This window comes from Lathamus discolor, chromosome 3, assembly GCF_037157495.1.
Source record: "Lathamus discolor isolate bLatDis1 chromosome 3, bLatDis1.hap1, whole genome shotgun sequence".
Lineage (NCBI taxonomy): Eukaryota > Metazoa > Chordata > Aves > Psittaciformes > Psittacidae > Lathamus > Lathamus discolor.
The window spans coordinates 137,756,328-137,777,828 of NC_088886.1; the positions used below are offsets into that span (position 1 = coordinate 137,756,328).

A 21,501-nucleotide genomic window follows, 5' to 3' on the forward strand; every position below is an offset into this window, starting at 1 on the left:
GTGGAGTAACATTATTTTCTGTTACACACTTTCTTTGCTGTTCCCATTAGCTATCAGTGCGAAACTTACAATGATGTTTTAAAACCACATTCAGGTTGCTGAAAATTCCACCTGTCCTGGGAAAGAAGTCTTGTTTCCAAGGCTCCATTATTTTGACTGAAAACACAATAATGATAGTTATCTTTGAAACTGTATTACATCAGCTAACCTAACAATGTTTTGCCATTCGGGCCAGAGTAGACTGAAATAAGAGAATTACTAAACTTATCTTTCCTATGAGAACACTCATCATTTTTCTATGGTCCGAATCTTGAAGCCTGCTCTGGTTACAAGGAATATGTCGTGACATTTTATTTTTCATTCCCTCCAGGTTTACAGGAACAGACGGACCAAGTGGTTTCGGATTTGAGCTGACGTTTCGCCTAAAGAGAGAAACGGGAGAGTCAGCACCACCTACTTGGCCAGCAGAGTTAATGCAAGGCTTAGCCAGATACGTCTTCCAGTCAGGTACTGCAGGGTTAAGTATGCTGCCTCGCTTTTTTCCTGCCCTTGTTCTTAAGGGCAACATCTGTTACATGGTGCAACACTTGTCTCATCAGCGCTGTATCAAATCTTGGGCATTACCTTTGTCTAAGAACCCAAAAGAGTGTGTTCCTTCCATCAGCCCAGCTTGCTGGGGACAAAACCCAACTGCTGTTCAGGTAACACCAAATCCATAGCACAGAAAAGCTGAAGATACAGAGCAATTAGGAACCATAGGAAGCCTGCCCAGTGACTCTGTGTTGCTCTTCTGTGTTGTTGGTTTCATCTTCTCTCAGTAAGGAAACCTTATAGTGAAATGGCTGAGGAACGCCCATCTTGATTAGGTGTCACTGAGAATAACTCCAGAAAAAGTTGCAGTTCATTCACAAGCAAATGTGTTCCTATGGTCTCTGCAGTTGAGCAGCAGCAACATCTGTAAACAAGAAGTTGCTGGGATGAGAAAATGGGATAAGGGATGCCAAAGCTGGGAGGGCTAGGGATTTAAGAATTGGGAATCATTAATGCTGATGGAGACATGCCAGAAAACTGGGAACCAGGAAACCCACAAAACATCCTCTTGCATTACCCTTTCTGGGTTTCGTTCACACCAGTAGATTGAGTATTAGTTCTAGTCTGAGCACGTGAAGACCCATTGGAAAGCACTCTCCAGAATCACAAGATATGAACAAAAATGTTTGAAGAACTTTCTTTTAACCTAGTTTGAGGTCCTTTACAGGTAAAGTACCTTCCAAATCAATGATTATTGAATTTAAAACATTCGGTGCTTGTTCTACTAGTTAATAAATTGGTCAGTAACTCCTGATTCTGTTGCTGGTTAAAACTGGGATTGCTCTGACAAATCTCTGAGGCAGTGGCAACTCTCTTGTGGGTTCGTTTTGTTTTGTTTTGTTTTCCTAAATATTGACTGATAGAGATGAATTCCAGCACAGGTTATTGCTTCTCGTCATACTGGGAGTGTCTCTTGTTGCAGTTTAAAATGACCCAAGCATATATTTTATAACCTTTGCTGTGTAGCTGTCTAGTTGACATCCAAATTTGGGCTCACCTTTCTATCTTGTTTTTGCTGCTCTTAAGCATCTGAATCTAAGTAAATGTAATAATTTTTTGCTGTTGTTTGAGGTTCCCATCCTGCCCAAACTGTATTGTGCAGTAGCCTTTTGATACTGACCATGCAGTGATGAATTCATACTCACATTTTCTATGTATTAGCTGCAAGGTCTGAAGAAAATAATCTGAATCTAAAGTCTCCCTTTTACATATTAGATACATACATTCTTATTATTTAGATATTTATCTTACTTATTACACCCCTTTTTAAATTTTCTGCTCCAATGTAGATTCTCATAATGGTCTTTTAATAGAGTAGTTTCAGTGCCTTCTATTTGCACGTTAAGCAGCCTCTCGTGCTTATTTTTCTTGCCCTTTTTGTGGGTGAGAGGAAGTCTGCAAAGTGAAATGGGATTTGGTAGGCTACTTTAGGACAAACTTCTCTGTGACTAAGCTGGCACTGAGGGCAGAGACTTTCCTTGTTTGGTTCCTGCACTAATGCAGTCTCGTGTTTCTGAACTCAAAGCCAATGAACTGTTTTTAGACTGGAAAGAGTGGTTGTGCCCATGCATCAGTCTGACATGAACTTTTAAGGGCCTCTGGTATTATCCATGCTGGTTTTGACTTTCTCTCCACCTTGTCTCTTTAAAGGCACTGCTCTGTTAATCCACTGTTAATGGATTCTAGCCTCTGGGTGTTTAGCTCTCAATTTACATTGTTTAAAAACCCAGTGTATGAACCATAAATTGACTTCTTTCTTTGAATATGAAATTGAGCACGAGCCAACTGTATGCTCATCATGCAATAGGCAACCCATGTGCTGGGTTATCTTAGGAAGAGCATGACCAGAAGACTGAGGGAAGTTATTACCTCTTATTACCTCTTTGGCATTGCACTGGCGATGCTTTACTTAAAACACTATGTCTTGGTTTGGGCCTTCTGGCTTAAGAGATGCTGAAAAACTGGAGAGTAGTCAGGGTCCTAGGGCATGTGAGCTATGAAGAGAGCTGAGGGAGCAGGGCAGGGTTAGCCTGTGAAGAGAGGGTGCAGAGTGATCTAACAGGAGCATACAGCTATTGAGAGGTTAGTTACAAGACTGGGGTCAAGCCCTATGTAATACAACAAGGAGCTACAGCTCTGAATTGTAGTATGGGAGGTTCTGGAAGGGCTTCAGGAAAAACTTGCTCACAAGGAGGGTGGCAAAGGACAGGTAACAATTTATGCGAGGTGGTGGATCTCCATTCCTTAAAAGGTTCAGGACTTAGCTCCACAAAGCTACAGCAGTCCTGATCATCATTGGTGACGGCTCCACTTAAACAGGAGGCTGGACAAGAGACTTCCAGAGGCCCCTTAGATGTTACAGAAGAGTTGGATTTTTTTGTTCTGTTTTTTCTCCGTGAAGCTTCATGCCCTTCAGCAAGCAGCTGTGTGCTGTCACTGAGTATTACCAACCATTCCTTGCCCTGTATAGAAGAAAACAATATGATATTGCAGCAAGTGAACAAGTTTTAGTTTTATTTTAGTACAAATTTGTTTATCGCTTGTCTCCTTTGAATAAGAACTTTCTCAGGCTAAGATCTTCTGGCTAATCACAGACACCAGGTTAATCGCAAGAAGATGACGTAAGTAAGCCTCACTTATGAGAAGATGATGTAAAAGTAAGCCTTGTAATGGGACAGACTATCATGTTTCTTGATCTCTCAGGGCAATTGACAATACCTAGATGCAGGCATTTTCTATTTAGTGTAAGCTTCCTCACTCCATTGCTTTGCACAGTCCCCAGTCCTTCTACATCTGACATGCCCCATTGCTTTACTCATGTGAGCTGCCACCTCTCAGGCTGGCAGTAGCCAGAGCAATTCCCATGTTCTTCTTTGCATCACCCCTGAGTAATGAGGCACCCACTGCTCTGCACTGTTGGGGTTTTTCTGCGTAACAGGATTTCCCTCAGTCTAATGTGCTCACTCTCCATAGTCAAGTGTCTTTTTTCCTTGGTCTTTTACAAGACTTTTCTAGTCAGATGTTAAAACTTTAAAACTGGGAAGTCTCTGAAGGGGTGGTTTTTCTGAAGCCCATTGGGTAGTAGGCAGGCTGGGGTACAACAGAATTGTTTTACATGATGAAAGGTTTCTTTTTTGCTCGAGTTCTTTCTGTCTGTGCCACTTGGAGCATTTATCAGATGCAACAGTGGTGGTGTTTGACTCTGGTGTATGTACCTGAAAGTTATCTTCCTCTTTCTTTTTTTCTTTTTTTCTTTTTTTTTTTTTTTGTGGGTTTGTTTTTTTTTTCTTCTGTTTGTTTTTGGTTTTGTGGGTTGTTTGGTTTGGGTTTTTTGGGGGGGTTGGGTTGTTTTTTCGGTTTTTTTTTTTTTTTTTCTTTTTTTTTAAACCCATCTTTTTAGTCTCTTTAATACTCCAAAGTAGCCTCAAAAACATTTAATGAACTGAACCAACTCAAGTAATGCCTATGAATCCTCTCTGAACAAGGGGCAAGAAAAAATAAAACTGGCAGGAGCTTTTTGGGTAGGCTCCCAGCACTTTCACATGTTAAAAGACAGCTTACTTTGAAAGCTATGCTAAGAGGTAAATTCTTATCTCTCAAATAACCAGCCAGCTTTTTGGTTATCATAGATGTGCTTTGCTGGGTCAGGTTGAAGCTGGGGGAGAGTAAGGTGTAGTTATAGTCCTGCTGAACCTGAGCATTTTCAGATGGTGATGACTGAGTTGAAAACTCACCTAGCAGCTACCGCTGTCCTAAATATTATTACTTTGTATTGCAGTTGCAAAGCATGTCTCATTGCAGTTGATGTATTTTTGTAACAAACACTTCTAGGCAAATGAATGTCGTGTTCCTTTGTTCCTGTCTCTCCTGCACTGTGGCTGTGATTTAGAAAAGCAGCCTTCTGCATTGAATTTCAGTCCTCTTTGAGGCTTGGCTTCCCTGTTCACTGTTACAAACACTTGGTGCTTTGTGCTTTTGATTAAATGGCACTACTTCCCCTCCTTCAACAAAACCAAGCTTGAGAATCTCAAAAATTTTATTTGTGGCTTTATCTGTTCTTTATTTTATCACTGTTTGACCACGACCACGCATTCCAGCTCTGTTATTTTTAGTTTTAAAAACCCCCAAACCTACAAACCTTGAATCGGTGACCTTAGCTTGTCATGGTTCATGGGTATACTGGGAATATCTCGTGGTAGAACAAATTTATACTTCAAACAAAGAGGAAGAAATGCTCTTCCTACAAAAAGCTTATCTTGGGCTTATTGCAACTGTTAACTCTTTAGGTACTGCAATATTACAACAATCAGTATAGAGAGGCTGTGATTTGTGTTTTGCTGAAATCAAAATCTGCATTGTTTCTATGTTATTTTTACAGGCGTATCTGATATATATCATAAGGGCAATATATTAATGTAGTACGGTAACAAATGTGTTGTGTGCATGAGTTCTTGCTGCTTCTGTGTTTCGTGGCCTGAAAGAAAACAGCTGCAGCTGTAAGGCACAGGTTTGGAGAAACTGTCCGGAAAAACTCATCCTGTTAATGGTATAGCATATGTCATGGTTATAGTCTCTGCAATGCATGACTGTAGTGGGGAGCTAGTTAGTGAAACTATATTCAGAAGTACTAAGATGTCCATGAATTAGAGGTATATAGGTTGGCTGAGCTTCATAACATGTCTGCCTGAGCAGTTTGAGCCCTGCCATTACAGGGGGAGCAGGTAGCTTTACAGGAGGCTGGAAAATGGCAAATGCTGTTCTTCACTTTCAGCCCCACAAAAAGACCCCAAACAAACAAGAAAACCAAAACAAACCCCAAAAATGCAAACCCCTGAGGTTTCTAATTGCTTTCACAGACTTCAGATCTTAAGAAACAGGAAAAACAAACCATCTAGGAGGCATTCAGGGAATAATGGATGTTCCAGCATGGACTTATCAAGAATAAATCAGAACAAACTAATTGTGGTGAAGTTACAGGCATCATGGGACGCAGCGAATGTTGGTTACTTTGATCCTAGTGAGACTTTTGACATTGCCTCTTCCAACAAGTATGTGAGTGAGCTGAGGAAGTGCGGCCTTGATGAAAACTAAAGAGGGATGCAGTACTGGTTGGATATTTGGACCGAGTAATTCTCAATGTGTAGTTGTCAACAACAAAAGATGCATAGAGTTTGGATTCCTCTAAAATCTGTCCTAGAGCTCATGCAGTTTTGTACTGATCAGGATGATGAAATGCAGAGTATCCCAATGAAATCTGCAGACACAGCAAAGCACTTCTGGTGCAGAGGGCTCAAATTCAAACAACCTTTGCAAATAGTGGAAATTATCTCAAGTACCAATGTGCAGTGCGGTCAGGGACGTGCAACAGCTGTGAGGGCCTATGCTTACACAGGTTAATCCAATGCACAGTTCTGAAAGAAGAAAATGATTCAAAATTAAAGTCATCAGTGAACTATACCTAAAGCAACATGCTGAGAGAAATTAAATTATTCTAATGTAGAAATAGAAGTGTTCTGTGTATCGCATATGATAGCATCCTGTACTTCTAGAAACACCTTGAAAGGAAAAGGGAGAGCATTGTATCGCATTTGGGGCAAAAGATTTCAAGTCGGATGCATCTGATTTGGAGAGAATCTGGAGGAGAGCAATAGGAATGACCCAAAGGTCCAGAAAGTATGACCTGTGGAGGAATAATAAAGTTATGTTTGGTTGGTGTAGGGAAGAGAAGATGGAAGGAAGATGTGAGAACAGTCTTCAAATACGCAAAAGGTTGCTGTAGAGAATAAAGTAATACATTTTTTGTGTGTCTACTGAGGGTATGAGAGGTCTGTCACTGCTAAAATTCCTGTAAGGTAGACTTAGGATTTGTCATTAGGAAATCTTTTGGATAAGTGTGGTGAAATACTGGAATAGTTGAAGATTCTCCATTGCTGCATACCTTTAAGACCAAGTCAAACTATTCTTCATCCATATTTCTCAGGAAGAGTTGATCCCAGATGAGGGCAGAGTATGAGTCGCCTTAGCCTCCTTTGTATTATAAATATGGCTTCACTGATTTGGTGTCCTCATCAGGTTTTCTAAATGCAATTTTGGGTGGTTCCATAAATACGTAATTTATCTTTTTTTCTAGTCTCCTGATTACTGTTGTGCTAAAAGACATTTAGATGTGTGAGCTTGAAGTGTCTGCTAATTTGAAAGTTGAATTTTAATACTAAACCTTTGACTAGACAGTAGTAAGAAGCTGTCTGGGGGACTGCAGAACAGTAATAGCAAAATGTATGAGCAAAGGAAGTAAGCATGCAAGGAAGCATTGCGGGTGGCAATTTAATGTAGATTTCAGCTGATTACTTAAGGAGAAACTTACTTGTATGAGGTATTCCTTAGAAACCTATTACACTTTTGTAAAGTGCGTTGGACAGAACTAATTCCAGCAGGTACATCCGAGTTCTACATGTGGGTAACAGCATGTTAAAACACTGACTGAACAGCTGATGTGTTGGGTTCTTTTCTGAAGAAATGAGGGAACTTTGTATCTGTGAGCTTCTGCCCTCTGTCATGAATCAAGTCAGTAGGACAATTTCCCAAAGTTACTGGAAGGGAGGATGGTTCTGAGTGATGCATACAAGTGCCCAAGGCAGCACAGCCACACAAGCCTTTGTTAGCCAGGCTGAAAAGCAAGCCCAAAATGAGGTATGTGTAGCCTTCCTTATCTACTTCTGACATGTCGTACTTCAAGTAGAAATTATGGTTTATCCATAGTTTGAGGAATCACATACACTCTTCCTGCCTATGTGCTTGTTGGGTCATTGCATCAGTTTGGGGCCATTGTGCCAGCTCTGTGTGCTGCAGATTCCCCGTTTTTTAAGCCAGGGTGATTATAGGAGTTGCAAGGACTGCAGATAGAGATGCAGTTTTCATCTGGTCAAAGTTAGTTTAAGTCTGAGCCACAGAGGCACTTTGCGTTTGACAAGCAGTATAACTTTTACACTGAAAATGGGACTCAGTGGGATTAAGTGATTTGACTGGGGTCACAGCCCTGCAGCCGTTCAGCCAGCAGATACCTTGACACCTGCTGCCCTGCTGTAACTGCTACACCTCATCTTCACATCTTCTGGAGTCCAGAAAGCTCCAGTGCGGTAGCCTCACTGACTCTTACCTTGCCAACATGTTTTCAAACATTCTTGACACAGGCCAATTTTGTGTGTAAAAAGGAAATAAAAAAACCCCAACCAAACCCAAAACAAACTCCTTGCTTCCTTGAATACAAATGAGGCCTGTCGAGCTTGTTTGTAAAACAGTGTTTATTTCTTCCCAGTATGGTGACTAAAGCCAAATACAATCTCCCAGTAATTCATATATATTTTTCCCTGACTGTGCCTTTATATATATTTTTTTCATCCCCAGGCTGATTTATTGTTCTCTTCTGGTTGCTATGGCTCTGTAAAATGTATGTATTTTTTCTATCATCTGTTTGTAATATTGACCAGTTTCCAGCGTAGAGCTGGCCTGGCTCCTCTGTAATATTCCAGGATTTTAGATTAAAAATGGGGGGGATTAACTGTGTTTTTTAGCTCTACAAAGAAGTATAAATCAACATCAATTTCATTTCAGCAGAGCCTGTTACGTAGTGAACTCTGCTGTGCAAACACTGAAAATGTACCACAGTAAATTGCCGTAGGTGAATGGGACTCAACCAAGTGCGCAGGCTGCGTGCCTTTATCCTGCAAAGGGGTATGGAAACATTAAGTCACTGGTTCCAATTTAACCCAAGTTTGTCATGGCCAAAAGCTCTCATCATCTGATAGTTATTCAGTGGTCCATGAGAAATTGGTTGGGTTTTAGCCTAATTCCCCTTAGATGTTTCCCATAAAACAAGCTATTCTGTGAGCAGCAGCACAGATCAAGCGCGGTCCTTTACGTTTTTGTGCGCTAGCTCCTCCATATCCCACACTGCAGCAATAAATCCTCATCTCCCCATACTGCTGCCTATGAGCTCACCTCCCAGTGTTTCCCATCCCTACCCCCCATCTCCTAAGCCAGTCTTGTCATATCCCCTAGGTTCCAGCTGGGATGTACGTGCTGTGGCTGGTACCAAACAACGTGCTGGCTGATGAAACAAACTGGTTGCTTGTGTTCAGAGCAGTTGGCTGACGTGCCAGGCATGACAGGCAGCTATTGAGTTTGTGCTTCAGTCTCTAACCTGTTGCCGGCTTTCCCCGTGGCTGGCTGGAGGCTCTTAAGTTGCTGGGGAGGGAATTGCCAAATGCAGCTCTTGTAAATTGCCCTGATAGGCACTGCAGCAAAGCGCAGGTTGCAGATGGATCTGGCCCTTTTTATTTCCCCTCACAGATCACAAATAAAGCTTATGCAGCACTGCTGGTAATCTAGAGAGAAGCATCTGTCTGCAAAGCTGTCAGTCAGACAACACTGAAGAGACCTCATGGAAAATGTTTTTGTCTACAGAAGAGGTGATTCTAAGAGGAGACATTTTATTTGTATGTAAATGCATCTTCTCTTGAAATACTGCTCCATGGTTGCACAGAGAAGATACTGAAGCTGGGACCGAATTTAGTCTTAGTGTATTGTTGTTACTGCTTGGAATGCTTGAAACTTACCTAGTGGCACTATCTGATCATCCTGTCCTGCCCGATGCTGGATGCCTGTTGCACGTCCCACCAGATGAGACTCGTCCTGCTATGGCAGCTCTGCCCGCTTTGTGTGTGTGAGCCCGTTAGCTGACACACGAAGCAATGCCAGTTGAGGGAAACCTTTCCTTTTGCAGCAGCAGAGATGACAGCTTGCCATATGCTGGCCTCAGCCAATGCGTGCAGTTGTAACTTACACAGACTTAATTGTGTATCTGAGCTCTCAAAGGAGAGATGTCAGTGTTGCAGCATGGCTTTTTCTTTGAGTGTGCCTGAAGGATGGGGCAGCTAGACACCTATCTGCTTTCCTGCTATAGCTGCTCTGAGGCAAATCTTAAGGAGCTTTCTAGTTGTTTTGTTTTTGGCGTCAAACTTTCTCTCTAATCCTTTTGTTGGTTTTTTTTTCCTGTGACTGTTCTGGGTTTGGTCCAGCACGGCTCATTGAAAGGCATTATTATAGCTGTTCTTTTCCCCCTAAAGAAACTGTAAACTTCCAGCGCCTGCTTTTAATGTGAAGATGGTCTTGCCAACCCCTAGCAGAGGTCTGTGGGGGAATATGCATAGCAATAATATGCATAGCAAAATAGCCTGTCTATAACAGCCAGGTGGAGGGAGCCTCTCACTTGAAAAGGAGATAGAGGACAGGTGTTGGCACTGGTGACAAGTTCGGGACTTGCTAGGACATTGTGCAACACCAAAGAATCTCTTCTCCACCAATTCCTTTTGCTGCCATGATAGAAGACCCCTTGCAACCTCAGCTAGGTTTAAGAAGTGCTGGATGCTTTCTCAGGAACTTGAGAGGAGGGAACCAGCACCACTGCAGTGTGACATTGACTTTTGCTTTGTCAGCACTGGTGATGTGAACATAGACTGGGCACAAGGTTCTCCCAGGCTTCCTCACAGTCTGCAGTTCAGCAGTAGAAATGCATGACTGGGAAACCAGGAGCTTCCAAGGACACAGGTACTCACTTTCAACTTGGAGGGGGAAAAGTCTGTGGCTTACATTGTCTGTGAGCTAGCTATGTAATACAAGTTAAAGCCTTTACTTCTCTACCTACCTAATGTCATGAAGCTTGCGCTTTTTTTTTTCTCTCCTGTAGTTTGTCTTATGGGTCAGGCTAGGTACTTCCTGTGCCTTGCCATGGAAGCCTGACCCTGTCTCTCTGACTTCTAGCTCTCAGCTGAGAACAGGTTTTGGACCTTCTCTGGCCCCAAAGGCTACGTTGACACTAAAGCATGGAGACACTTTTGTGCCAGGAGCCAGAGGTACAGAAAGTCTTTGTTTCTTATAAAAGACTTTGTTGAAATAGAAGCAAAGCTGTCTTCCCCAGACGGCTTTACTGATTGCATAGTATTTCTAGGCAGTAAGTGAGGGATCTCAGCACTGCGTGAAAGAGAAGGCTTGTTTTTAGCTGCTGCTGCAATTTAGATAAAGTAGATTTAGGCCCAGTTTGAGCTGGCTGGATTTCAACTGATGTTGTCCCTTTTAATTCTGTCAACTCATGTCCTGTTCCTGCCTGGGAACTGAACTTGGCTTGTTGCTTTTCAGCTGTTCGGTACAGTTCCTTCAGTTCATTTATTTAAAAAAAGGAAAGAAAAAAAAAGGGGGGGGGGGATCTATTTTTTTCTTAATGCTTTGCATCAGTCCATGTGCCCTGAGGCTGCTCCCAAATGTCAGGGATGGACAGAGCAGCAACACTTGTAAATCTGATACGTGGTTGCATTTATAAATGCACAAGTTGCTTTAGGCTTCATATAGACTGTGTGCTGCCACTGAGAGAGGGGGAAAAGAAACACGCACAGAGACCTGGAGGAAGCTGTGTGACACATCTCTATGCAAGGCTGCTGCAGCAGTCGAAGTGGTAGAAAGGCAGCCAGCAGGCCCTGCACCCTGGGATGCTTGGATGCTGGCCCTTCACAGTGTCTGTCTTGAGTGGCAGCAGTTTCAAGATCAGAATTGATCTTGCTAATGTTTTCTGCCCAAAGTGGAGAGGAGTCGAGCTCTCTGCAGGAAGCTTTTTCTCCATCATACCCATAGCTTTCCTGCTGCAGGAGGGTGAGGAGGAGCTGACATGCTGGGGACCAGCAGGCCCTGTTAAGAAGAGCTTCTGTAACTTCTGGGATAAGAAAGTGGGGGAGAAGCTGCACATGGTCAGCCCAGCCTCGGACAAAGGCTCTGTCCCGTGTACTGAAGGAAGAATGCAAGACAAAGGCAACAGCTCAGAGAAGGCATAAAACTCCCCCTCCTGCTGGTGTGAGGTCCTTTGGGGTGTTATATAGGAGGTCTTTGTCCCACTCAGCCTTTCCTGGGAAACGGAAGCAGCCGCTTTAATAGTTAAAAGCTTTTGCACAGAGCAGTGTTGCCTCCTCCTATCGAGGAGCTGAAAGCCCCAACACAGAGGGATTGTTCTGTAGTCGCAGGAGCATCCTCTCTTGCTGCCTGTGTGCAATTGTTTGGGATGCACAGAGGAGAGTTTGAAGGTTACATGTACTGAGTAGCCTTGTGAAAAGGACTGGTTTCTCCCTTGACAGCTGCCAAGCCCATGTTAGATGAAACTGCAGAGAAGAGTAGACTGAGCTGGAAGTTGGGTTCACTGTTACATATCCACCTTATGCTTTCTATTGAAGATCTGTGCAGCAAGTGGTGTTCAAACTGTGCTGACTAACTCAGTCTTCCTATGAAAGTGGCAGTACGTGGAGCTCATTACAGACCATCTTCTGGCAGCCTCAGATGCAAAGATCCTTAGCAGCAGCCTGCTCAGCCCAGGAGGCAGCAAATGGGCACAGCAGGGGAAGCGTTTTGTTCTTGGTGGGGAAGAGAAACTGGGAAAGTATATTCAGAGTCTGCAGGCAGCCTGCAGCCTGTGGAAAATGGACTCTCCTGCTTTCTGGTTTGAAATCATGAGCTTAAAGCAGTTATCTTGGAACACTTGGGGTGGTGTTTCAAAAGGTGCTCCATAAACAGGCTGGCCATTTTGGATGTGAACCATAAATATAGCTCTTGGACTAGGTTTGCGTGTTTCTCTTGCCCTACTGTAATGGGTTGGTAGAGCTCAATGCGTAACTAATATTTTACACAAATATGTGTGAATACAAAGTTCCTCTGTTTCCTGCCCTTTGGCCTCCTGCTTTGCCAAAGTAAAACAAAAGTTTGGCCTGTGCAAGCTTGAAATTCCTCAAAATTTAAGAGAAAATAATCAACCACTGAGAAAAAAGGCTACAGTGCTCACTCTTAAAGGCCCCTGCCCTTCCTGTCCCGTATAAGCCCCAGAACTAAAGCCCAGGTAACTAGAACTCTTTTTCTGAAGAGATTACAATGTAGTAACTGCGTAAGTCTTTTCTCGCAGACAATTTTGCATTTATTGCCCTTTCTTGGGCATTTTTTTGCTAAAAGGGATACCCTAGTGCAGTCCAGCAGTCTTCCCATTAGACATCTGTGCTGTGAAGGCTATTAAAAGAAGCTGCTTCCATCTTCTTTGGATCCTTCACAGGAGAATACTACCTTCCCCTTCAAGCTCCCTGAAAGCTCTTCAACATAAACGTATCATATATAGGTATCCAGGGGAGGATCACAAGTGATTGTACAGTCTTATGGTGCTCCCACGTCCACCTGAGCCTTCATCATTTTCGGTGGCTTGCCACATGCGCAATTATGTAGGAGGTCCAACAGAAAGAAGTGCTTTTGTTTTTCTTTCCTGCTGCAGTTCTCTCTCTGAAGACACATAAAAGTTGCTAAATGCTGTGGGTACAAGTCTTTGTTCTAGTTGCGTCTGGCTGGGAGGCATTCAGGTAACCATAAAACATTCTGGCTTTCATGTGCCAGAACACAGGATAGGGTTTTTAAATGAAAGGCAGGTATCTCTTCAAATTAGCCACGTGGGATCACATAATCTGTAAGTAAACTGTCATTAAATACCTATTTTAAGCTGAGTCCTTATCTGACAGGGATCCTGCTGTATAACATCCTTTCTTGTTTGTGGGCCTCCACCCCATCCTGAGGCTATTCAGTTCCTGAAACTGCTGAAGACATAAATACCATCCTTTGAAAGGGAGCTATAAAAATACATCTTGTTCAGGTGAAGGATGCAGAAAGCTGGTGGCAGCACAGCTGGACAGAGGTGGAAGGGTCTCTCTCCGGGCCTACAGCTCAGGATTTGGCAAGTGTGCCATTCCTGCTCCCTTACTGTTGTTGGACTATGTGATGGAGAGGGTGACAAGAAGGTTGGCCCACTTGCCTGTTGGAAGAGTTGAAAGCAGCCCAGCCCTGCAGCATCCAAAGGCAGTGGGTCTGAGTGATGGGGGTGTAGAGGAGTAAGAGCTCAGTGCAGGTGAGTTTTGTGGGGCTGTGAAGGACCAACTTGTATTCATTTTCTTTCTCTGCCATACTCATCAACACCAGGTAAGTCCTTTGATGCTCCTTTGCCTTCCTTCAGCCTTCCCTCCCTGTGGGAGGGAACCATGCAGATAAATCTATAGATAGGTGAGAACTGTTGTTGCAAAAGCAAAGCAGGAGATGCGTCCTGCCCCAGGCATTGCTTATGCTGAGGGGATGCCAGGCACGATGGATGTGCCAACTCCCGCCTCTGCTGAATGGGCTGGAGAAGGCTGACAGGAGGGGATGTGGAGGAGCTGAATGAAGCTGGGGGAAGGAAAGGAAGTGTAGGAGGAGGTGGCTGGGGGAGCGGGCTGTATGGAGTCAGGGAGAGGACAGGGGGCCCACTGCTCGCAGAGGGTGGGAGCGTGCCCTGGGCACCGGAGTCACTCGCTGGGAGCCCGCGTGAGAAATTCTCGGAGGCTGCAGTCATGGAAATTGTATACGTGCTTAGAGATGGGCAGGGCGAAGGAGCCAGCCAGGCACACAGGTGTGTAAGGCATGGAAAGAAACATCCTGGAAAACAGAAGAGGTGGAGGAGGCTTAGGACCAGACTGGTTATTGTATGATACCATTTTAGCATTTGTTTTTCAGCTAAAATACTACACTAACAGTACAGAAGGTATCTGGGTGCCTGGGACCTACTCTGTGATAAGAAAAGCAGAGTTTGCAACTCCATCAGCAGAAGCTGCAGTGCAGTGAGACATTTTCCACCATCTCACTGCTAGGAGGGGTGAGTGCTGGCTCTGAGCAGGGCATGGAGAAGTGAGGACTTAGTGTTGTCCTGCTGGTGATGTAACCTGGGAAGGCATGGGAGGCCCTTCACGGGGCTTTCAGTCCAGGAGACTTGAATGAGCAAATAAGTTTATATATGCTTGCATGAACTGATGCGACTTTTGAGAGGCTCATTAGTTTTCCAGGCTTCCAGCCTGGAGCTGTGCAGTCACCAGCTCTGTATTTTCAACCAGCTGATCAAGTTTTAAAAGTCTGCATCACACTTCTGTCTCACACTGTCTTCAACCCTCAGAGGTCGAGCAGCACTTACAGTACCAAATTACAGTACCTTACACGGCCAGTTTTGGGTTTTCCACACTTTAAAACAACCTCTTGTCTATGCCTGCTGTTTCTAAAAGCTCCATCTGAATCCCTGCGGTGGGGCTATCATTCAGTTGTACTCCAGCACTTTAGTACTTCCTAAAGCACCTTCTCTATGCTGCATGTCTGCAGCAGGCAGCGGCATCGTGTGTGTTTGCCCCTCTTTGGAGTGCCTGGGCTGGGGCAGTTCCTGTTTCCCCGACAGGAGATAAGGGGCAGCAAAACAACTGAAAAAAGAAAAACAGGGAGGAGAAGCATTTTTTTAACATAGGCCAAATACACCATGGCTGGATTCTACTAATTCCTTGTATATTCTTAAAACACATCCAGCTTGACTTGGAAATGAAATCATAAAGTGTCAGCAGGTCCCACAGAAGATACTGCAGTCATTTCTCCCTTTTACCAATCTATGTATGCAGTCCTTTGTAGGTTAGGAAACTAAGCAGATGGGCTGAATTTAGCATTAATTTTATTATCCTTAGATTATCTCAAATGAGTCTGAATAAAGCCTTTTTTCTTCATCTCTGTAATGAGTTGCAATAGCAGTATTACTTTGAGGTTTTTAGACACAATTTTCCGTTTTAGCTTTTATATCTGTTTATTATAGCTATGTCTTTGCATGCTTTTATCTGTTATTGAGCTAGTTAGAAACATATTAAGTAGTTCTAGCGAAAACTGTATCTGATACGTTCAGTGCTGGCCTCTGCGTCTGCCCTTAGTTTCAATTAATTCTAGCTGTTCAGTCTGAAAATGGGACTGAAAAACAGCATCACATCTTACTGGTGACAGATTGCCAGATTACCTTTTATTTTTAACAAAGCCAGGCTGAATATTAAAAGCGTGTTGGAGAAAATACATTTATATAATAAATTATACAGACCATGCATGGGGTAATCTTGGGGCAATAAATTACATTGTTTCTGTAAGTATCAGACAAGCTGCATTCAATTTAAACGTCTGGCTGCATCACTGTCGTGTTGGTCAGGAACCCACTGGGGGCCTTTTTAACATTCCTGCACCCATAAGTCATGGAGCTGAAATCCTGCTTTGCTTTGCTGTCAAATACAGAATTGCTCTGAGTTATGCTGACTGACGTCTGTGTCTCGCTGCCTGTACTTTAGCTGAGCTCTCACAGTAGAATACAAAAATGCAGGTTTGTACCCCTGAGAGCAGTGAGTTTTCAAGCTGCCAAGTGATGCAGGTAACGTAGGTCTGGCTCCTGTGCGGGATGTGGTCATCTTTTTGGTGTGCCAGCATCCCCAGTGCCACGTGCTGTTGCAGATTTGTTTGGTGTCGTATTTTAGGCCAAGCTATCAGAGAAGTGGCAAGCCTTGTGCTGGCATAGCTAGGTGACATTACTGGCTCAAGGGGGTAATCCAGGTAGCTGCTGCTTTATCAGGGGAACAAGCAGGACTGTTTCTCAGCATCAACTTGTGCATATCCCAGAATAAAATGACCACATAATGATGGCCTGGCTTTCTGCAGAAACGAGAGGGGAACACAGAAACTTGCTTTTGAAGGATAGGAGTGCAATAGGGGCAGTTGTTTTCCCCAGACCAAGCATACTTAGTAGATAATGTACTTAGGGCATCTTCTGCTCTGTGTGGTATAAGCTCATAACCTGTAACACACTCTCCAGATGGATTTATCCAGCTGGTAAGTCAGAACAGTTTAACCCGTCTGTTGCAGACTTCAGCTGGCAATTTGAAGGAAGAATTATCTTAGATACAGAGGAATGGTCAGGCTACAACTCTGTTCTTCTAAATTGAAAATCTGTCTAAAGCATTGCATGGCATGACCATGTCAGAAGGTGGAAGCTTCCAGCCTTTGTATGAACCAGGATGGTGCAGTCTGAACTGGAGCCAGACTCAGGCTGGGGACTGTATGCCAGGCTTTGCATGGGCAAGAGCATGCTTCAAGTTCCTTTGCTGTCTCCTTGCTGGTGGAACAGCATCAGCTCCTTGATTTCCTCCATACAGTCCCCTATGCACATGCTAGGGAAGATACTTGACTCACAGATGCCCAAATAGCTATTTTCCATCTGCTCCCCATGCAGGTAGCAAGATCACTGGGAATGCTCCCTAACCCAGACTAAGCCTGGGGCCACTTTTTGCATGGAGCTGTCTTAGCTCCTAGTACTTTTCCCTGTTTGCTATCCTTTTCAATTTATACCCTGTGGCTATTCAAGGGAATAAGGACTCCTTGCAGGATCCCACAGGAAAGTGGCAGGTTAAAAAACAAATTGAAAATACAGTGGGAATTAATCTGTGTTTCTCTCCAGAGGTAGGTAACACCTCTTGATCACAGAGTGTATGCATTACACTGGTTATAAAACGTCTTGAGGCAAAGAATATGGCTTGATTTTATTTCTTTAGGCATCAGCTATATTTAGTCAAATTAAAGGGGATGGGAATGCACTCCGAGGAAATACATGAGCAATGTTACACAAAGAAAATTTACAAGTCTACAGTGGAATGGTTCCCTCTGAGTTATTTCCTCAGTTCTCATTATAGAGCACTTGGATAGTAAAGTTAGGAGAGATTGCACAGCTGAATTATGACCATTGCTGCATGAAGGAACCTCACCTGCTTCAAGTGGGCTGTAAAAGAAAATGGATAATGACATTTTAAAGACTTCAAAATACGGGAAGCTTAACAGAGTGGCCTGGTGTAACTGTCTTTGAGATGCTGCTGTCACGTAATAAAATGGTACAAGAGCTGGTTTATGGAAAATTTAGAGACTACTCATTTTTGTAGAACTAGAGAGGGGCTTCAGATTTGCTACTATAAATTGTGAAACAAAATAGTAAGCTTGAATTGAAATGTTTTAATGATTTCCTTGCTGAGTTTTGGTGAATGAAATCAATACCTCCCTATGAAGCACTTTGATTTCATAGAATCATCAGAAAGAAAAAGAAAAATCGCTAGTTTTTGTTAAAACACAAACTTGGAGAAAAAGAGCCACTGTCAGATCTGCTGGGCTGGGTCACCTGGCTGTGTTAGGTTTAAGTCCTGTTAGTGTGCCTTCTGAGCAGGAAGGTTGCAAGTGTCCAAGAGGTTGCTGTAAGCAGACTGTGTATTTACAACACATCCAGCACTCCCATGGTAACTGCTGAAGGATATGTGTTTATCCTGAGGCACGTCAGGAGCTTAGCTCTTCCTTCCATGAAGGGAACATGTCACCACCTCAGGTTTACTGTGAGGCAGAAGTATTCAACAGCAGTCCCTTGTGAATCAGCTTGTATGCAGTAAATCATTGCCTTTGTGTACTCCTGAGGTTTTGTGGATTTATCCATACACCAAAATCATTTGGATTTAATTTTTTTTCACGTGTTTTCTGTCATTTCCTTTGCTATTTAATTCCTCCTGTTGGTGGTTAGATCTTTTCTTGCCATCTGTCCGGATTTGACAATTCCCTGGTGAGGTGCTGATAACTTTTTCTGGTGACTGTTGTTTTTGCTGTGCTCATCTAAGGAAACAAGGCTGCTTCATTCGTAGTAGCTGACTGTGCTACCCAAATGGTGTTTGAACCTGTTGGCCAGTGTCAAACAGACTTAACAGAGTAGTAGGGCTCTTGCAGAAACTAGGGTTTTAAAGGATTGTAGAAACAAACAGATGAGTAACAATGCTAGCAGTGCCCCCTGTGGTGGTGAAGAGTGGTGGTGTGTCACACATGAGTGAACTTAGATAGGGTCTTCCTGTGTGTGCCACAGCTGCAGTAAAAGCTTTAGTCAAGAGCTCCTTCCTCCTTAGGCAATGAGGAGTCCATCCACAATGTGCACACCCACAGAGAAGAGAGCATCTGTAGTTCCCCTGTTCCTAGAAGTCTTCTCCAAGCTTATTCCTGAGCATGGGGACATACAAACTGGTTTGAGGCTTGCTATTTACACAAGAATACATCAAAGTTCTCCCGGAGGCAGAAGTCTTTGCAGTAGCAAAAGACACCCGAGTCCTGGCGTTTGCTGCTCCCAGGCTGATTATTGCCCTCTTGTAGTGGTAGAGAAGGTGCTTGTCCAGTAGAAGCCCATGATTTTTCACAGCTACTGCTGAAAGCCACCTCACCTTTTCCTGGATTCTGGACACAAATGCAGTTTGTCTCCTTCAGAAATACAGTGCAAGAGGACTTTGGTACCATCTGATGTGTTCAATCCCTACTCAAAGCCAGTAAGAAGTTTCCCCACAGGTGCTAATCTGCACACAATTACACCATGCCAAAAGGGTTGTCATACCAGAGCTTGTCAAGAGTGAAAAGTTTTGGATCAAAAGTTGCTGTTAATCACCTTGTATAAAGCAGAGGTAGTTCCCAAATCTACAAGGGCTGGGACAGCATCAGTGCTGTGATATGATCCTTGCAGAACCTGCTTTGTTGCTGAGGCTCTAAACTTTCAGCTTTACTAAAGTGAGATAATTTGTAAAGGAGTGTTCTGTGCTTATCTGAAAGGGGGGTTATGTTTTGGCTTAAAACTACAAATTGTTCTGAGATGTTTGTAGCGATGAGTCCTGTCAGACTAGGTCAGTGCTCTGCAGACATAAATTTCTTCCTGTAATCTTTTGTTTTTCCATACAGTATTTCCTTTACGTGTTTATTAATACCTATCTTCATGTCTGTGTTTTCATTTTGTATGTAAGTAGCTTCCAGCCGTGAGTGTAGGTGTCTCATTTGATATCCGCAGTAGGCATCAAAATGTGTACCTGTCAGTATGCCTATAAAACTGAGTGCTATTGAGAGACCCATATTGGCATCATTTATCTCCAAAGGTCCTAGTCCCGTCCTTGGTTCATAGCAAGGCAAAACAGATCTCAGAAATTAGTTTGGAGATGGCAGGCTGCTGCTTTGGTTCGCCTGTGTGGTGTGCGAGATAACAGGGTTGCATTTTGGGGAACAAAAAGAGCTGACTTCAGGCATGTCTGACTGAAGTGTATTGCTTCTTTTAAGGTGTTTGTGCTCCTCGTGTACCTGAGCGTGTCCTGTGCCTACTCATCTCTTGGGTTTATGGAAATACATATGTACATGTAGGAGATACCAGAGCATTTTACTTGTTTGTGGATGAAAGGCAGGTTGTGTAAAGTGCGCTACCAACAGCGCTGCAAATGATAGGTGCAAAAACCACAGGAGACTTTTCGCATCTGTCCATGCTGTGATGACTTTGAGGATTTATCGGGATGTTTTGTGTTCTATTCAACATAAATTAAATTCAAAGCCACAAGTTTAGTTATAGATTTACTTTGGAGGAATCATTTATGAAAGCTTTAGGATTTTCTGGCTAAAACATTGTTTAAAACTTAGAATCATAGAATCATCGAACAGTTGGGGTTGGAAAGGACCTTTAAGATCATGAAGTTCCAACCCCCCTGCCATGGGCAGGGACATCTCCCACTAAACCATGCCACCCAAGGCTCTGCCCAGCCTGGCCTTGAATGCTGTGAGGGATGGAGCATTCACACCTTCCCTGGCAACTTTCCAAGCAGCTTAAATGCTTGGAAAAACTTTGATTGTCTTGTTTTGAAAACATGAATGTGAAAGGTGGGAAAGGAGAATGCTCATCCTCTTTTCCAGCATTAGGCAAAATAAAGTGGTTATCAAGTCCATCCTTTCTGCAGCTTGGTTTCTGTGGCTACAAGTGCTGCAATTAAAGCTGTCCTCAGTGCAGTGGTTTCTGTAGAAGACCTTATATCTCACATTCCACATTGGTTACAATGCACCAAGTGAAAAGCTGAGGTTTAGGCTGTAATTCTGAATTTCTTGCGCTCCTGCAGGTTTTAATTCAGCTTGATGTTATGTGCAGTATTCCTGTGTGTGATTTAATTGAGTAGTCAGTGTGAATTTTGTGGTGTTTGTGTGCATGCAAGGCAGAGGGAGGTTTTCTAAGTGCTCAGTGTTCACATGGACATAAACAGGTGGGTTTCCAGCAGAGACATTTGCATTTGAAAACCTGCTCTAAACGGGCTGGGCTTTCCCAGGAGAAGCAGCACCAGCAGTGAAACGCAGCGATCGATCAGCATAGAATTGTGTGAGCATTTGATGGGCAAAGTGTTGTGGTGTAAAGACAGGGCCCAAGAATAAGCGCTTTGTGGCTTTGTTTCATTCCTGAAAACTGTGACTGAGAGGCTTTTATCATTTAAACCGAAAATGTAATCAGCCACATTTTGGCTAACCTGGAAAATATCACAAGATCCTTTGCGACATTCTAAGTGGTTTCTTTAATCCAATCTTGATACTAAAGAAAAGCAACCCATAAATTACGTTTTTCACTTTTATATGCTTATGTTTTCCAGCTTTAAGGTAATATCTGAGCCACTCCTTTCAGTTGCAGAACTGAAAGCATGTATTTAGAGTACCTCAGGATAAACTCTTTCAAGCAGCTTGCATTCGCTATGTTTTCTTTCTTTCCTAATTTTAACTAAGGAAAACATTCCCTTACTTATCACAACACTTCTGTTACATGCCTCGATTTTCTGGCCAAGTTCCTTATGGTATTTGGAGTTTATTTTAATTTTCAATGGAAAAAGCAGTCCAAGACATTCATGTGAAAACCCTGTAATGGTAAATGTTGAAATAAACACCAATGGGGACACCTGGTGGAGAAACTACGAGTTGCCCTGCATGAAGTCCTTGAACGGATGAGCATGAGTTAGCTCGTCACTGAGGCTGTTGGTGTTTTTAACCACAGCTACTGCAAGATAACTCTCATTACCTGCTGATGGCTCTCTCGAAGCATCCTGCACTTGCTGCTGGCCAAGAGTACATGCACACAGTCGTGGTGGTGTGGATGCACAGTGAGTGGTGTGCAAGGACCCA

General features: G+C 43.3%; 1 protein-coding gene across 3 annotated transcripts in view; it reads left to right on the forward strand.

Moving 5' to 3' along the window:
• Window positions 1–21,501, forward strand: part of SUFU (SUFU negative regulator of hedgehog signaling) — a 93,665-nt gene that overhangs the window by 30,734 nt on the left and 41,430 nt on the right. For all 3 annotated transcript variants that reach the window (XM_065672137.1, XM_065672139.1, XM_065672138.1), the window contains exon 3: window positions 371–507. In XM_065672137.1, the coding sequence (XP_065528209.1) occupies window positions 371–507 (137 nt within the window). The remainder of the gene's footprint in view (window positions 1–370; window positions 508–21,501) is intronic.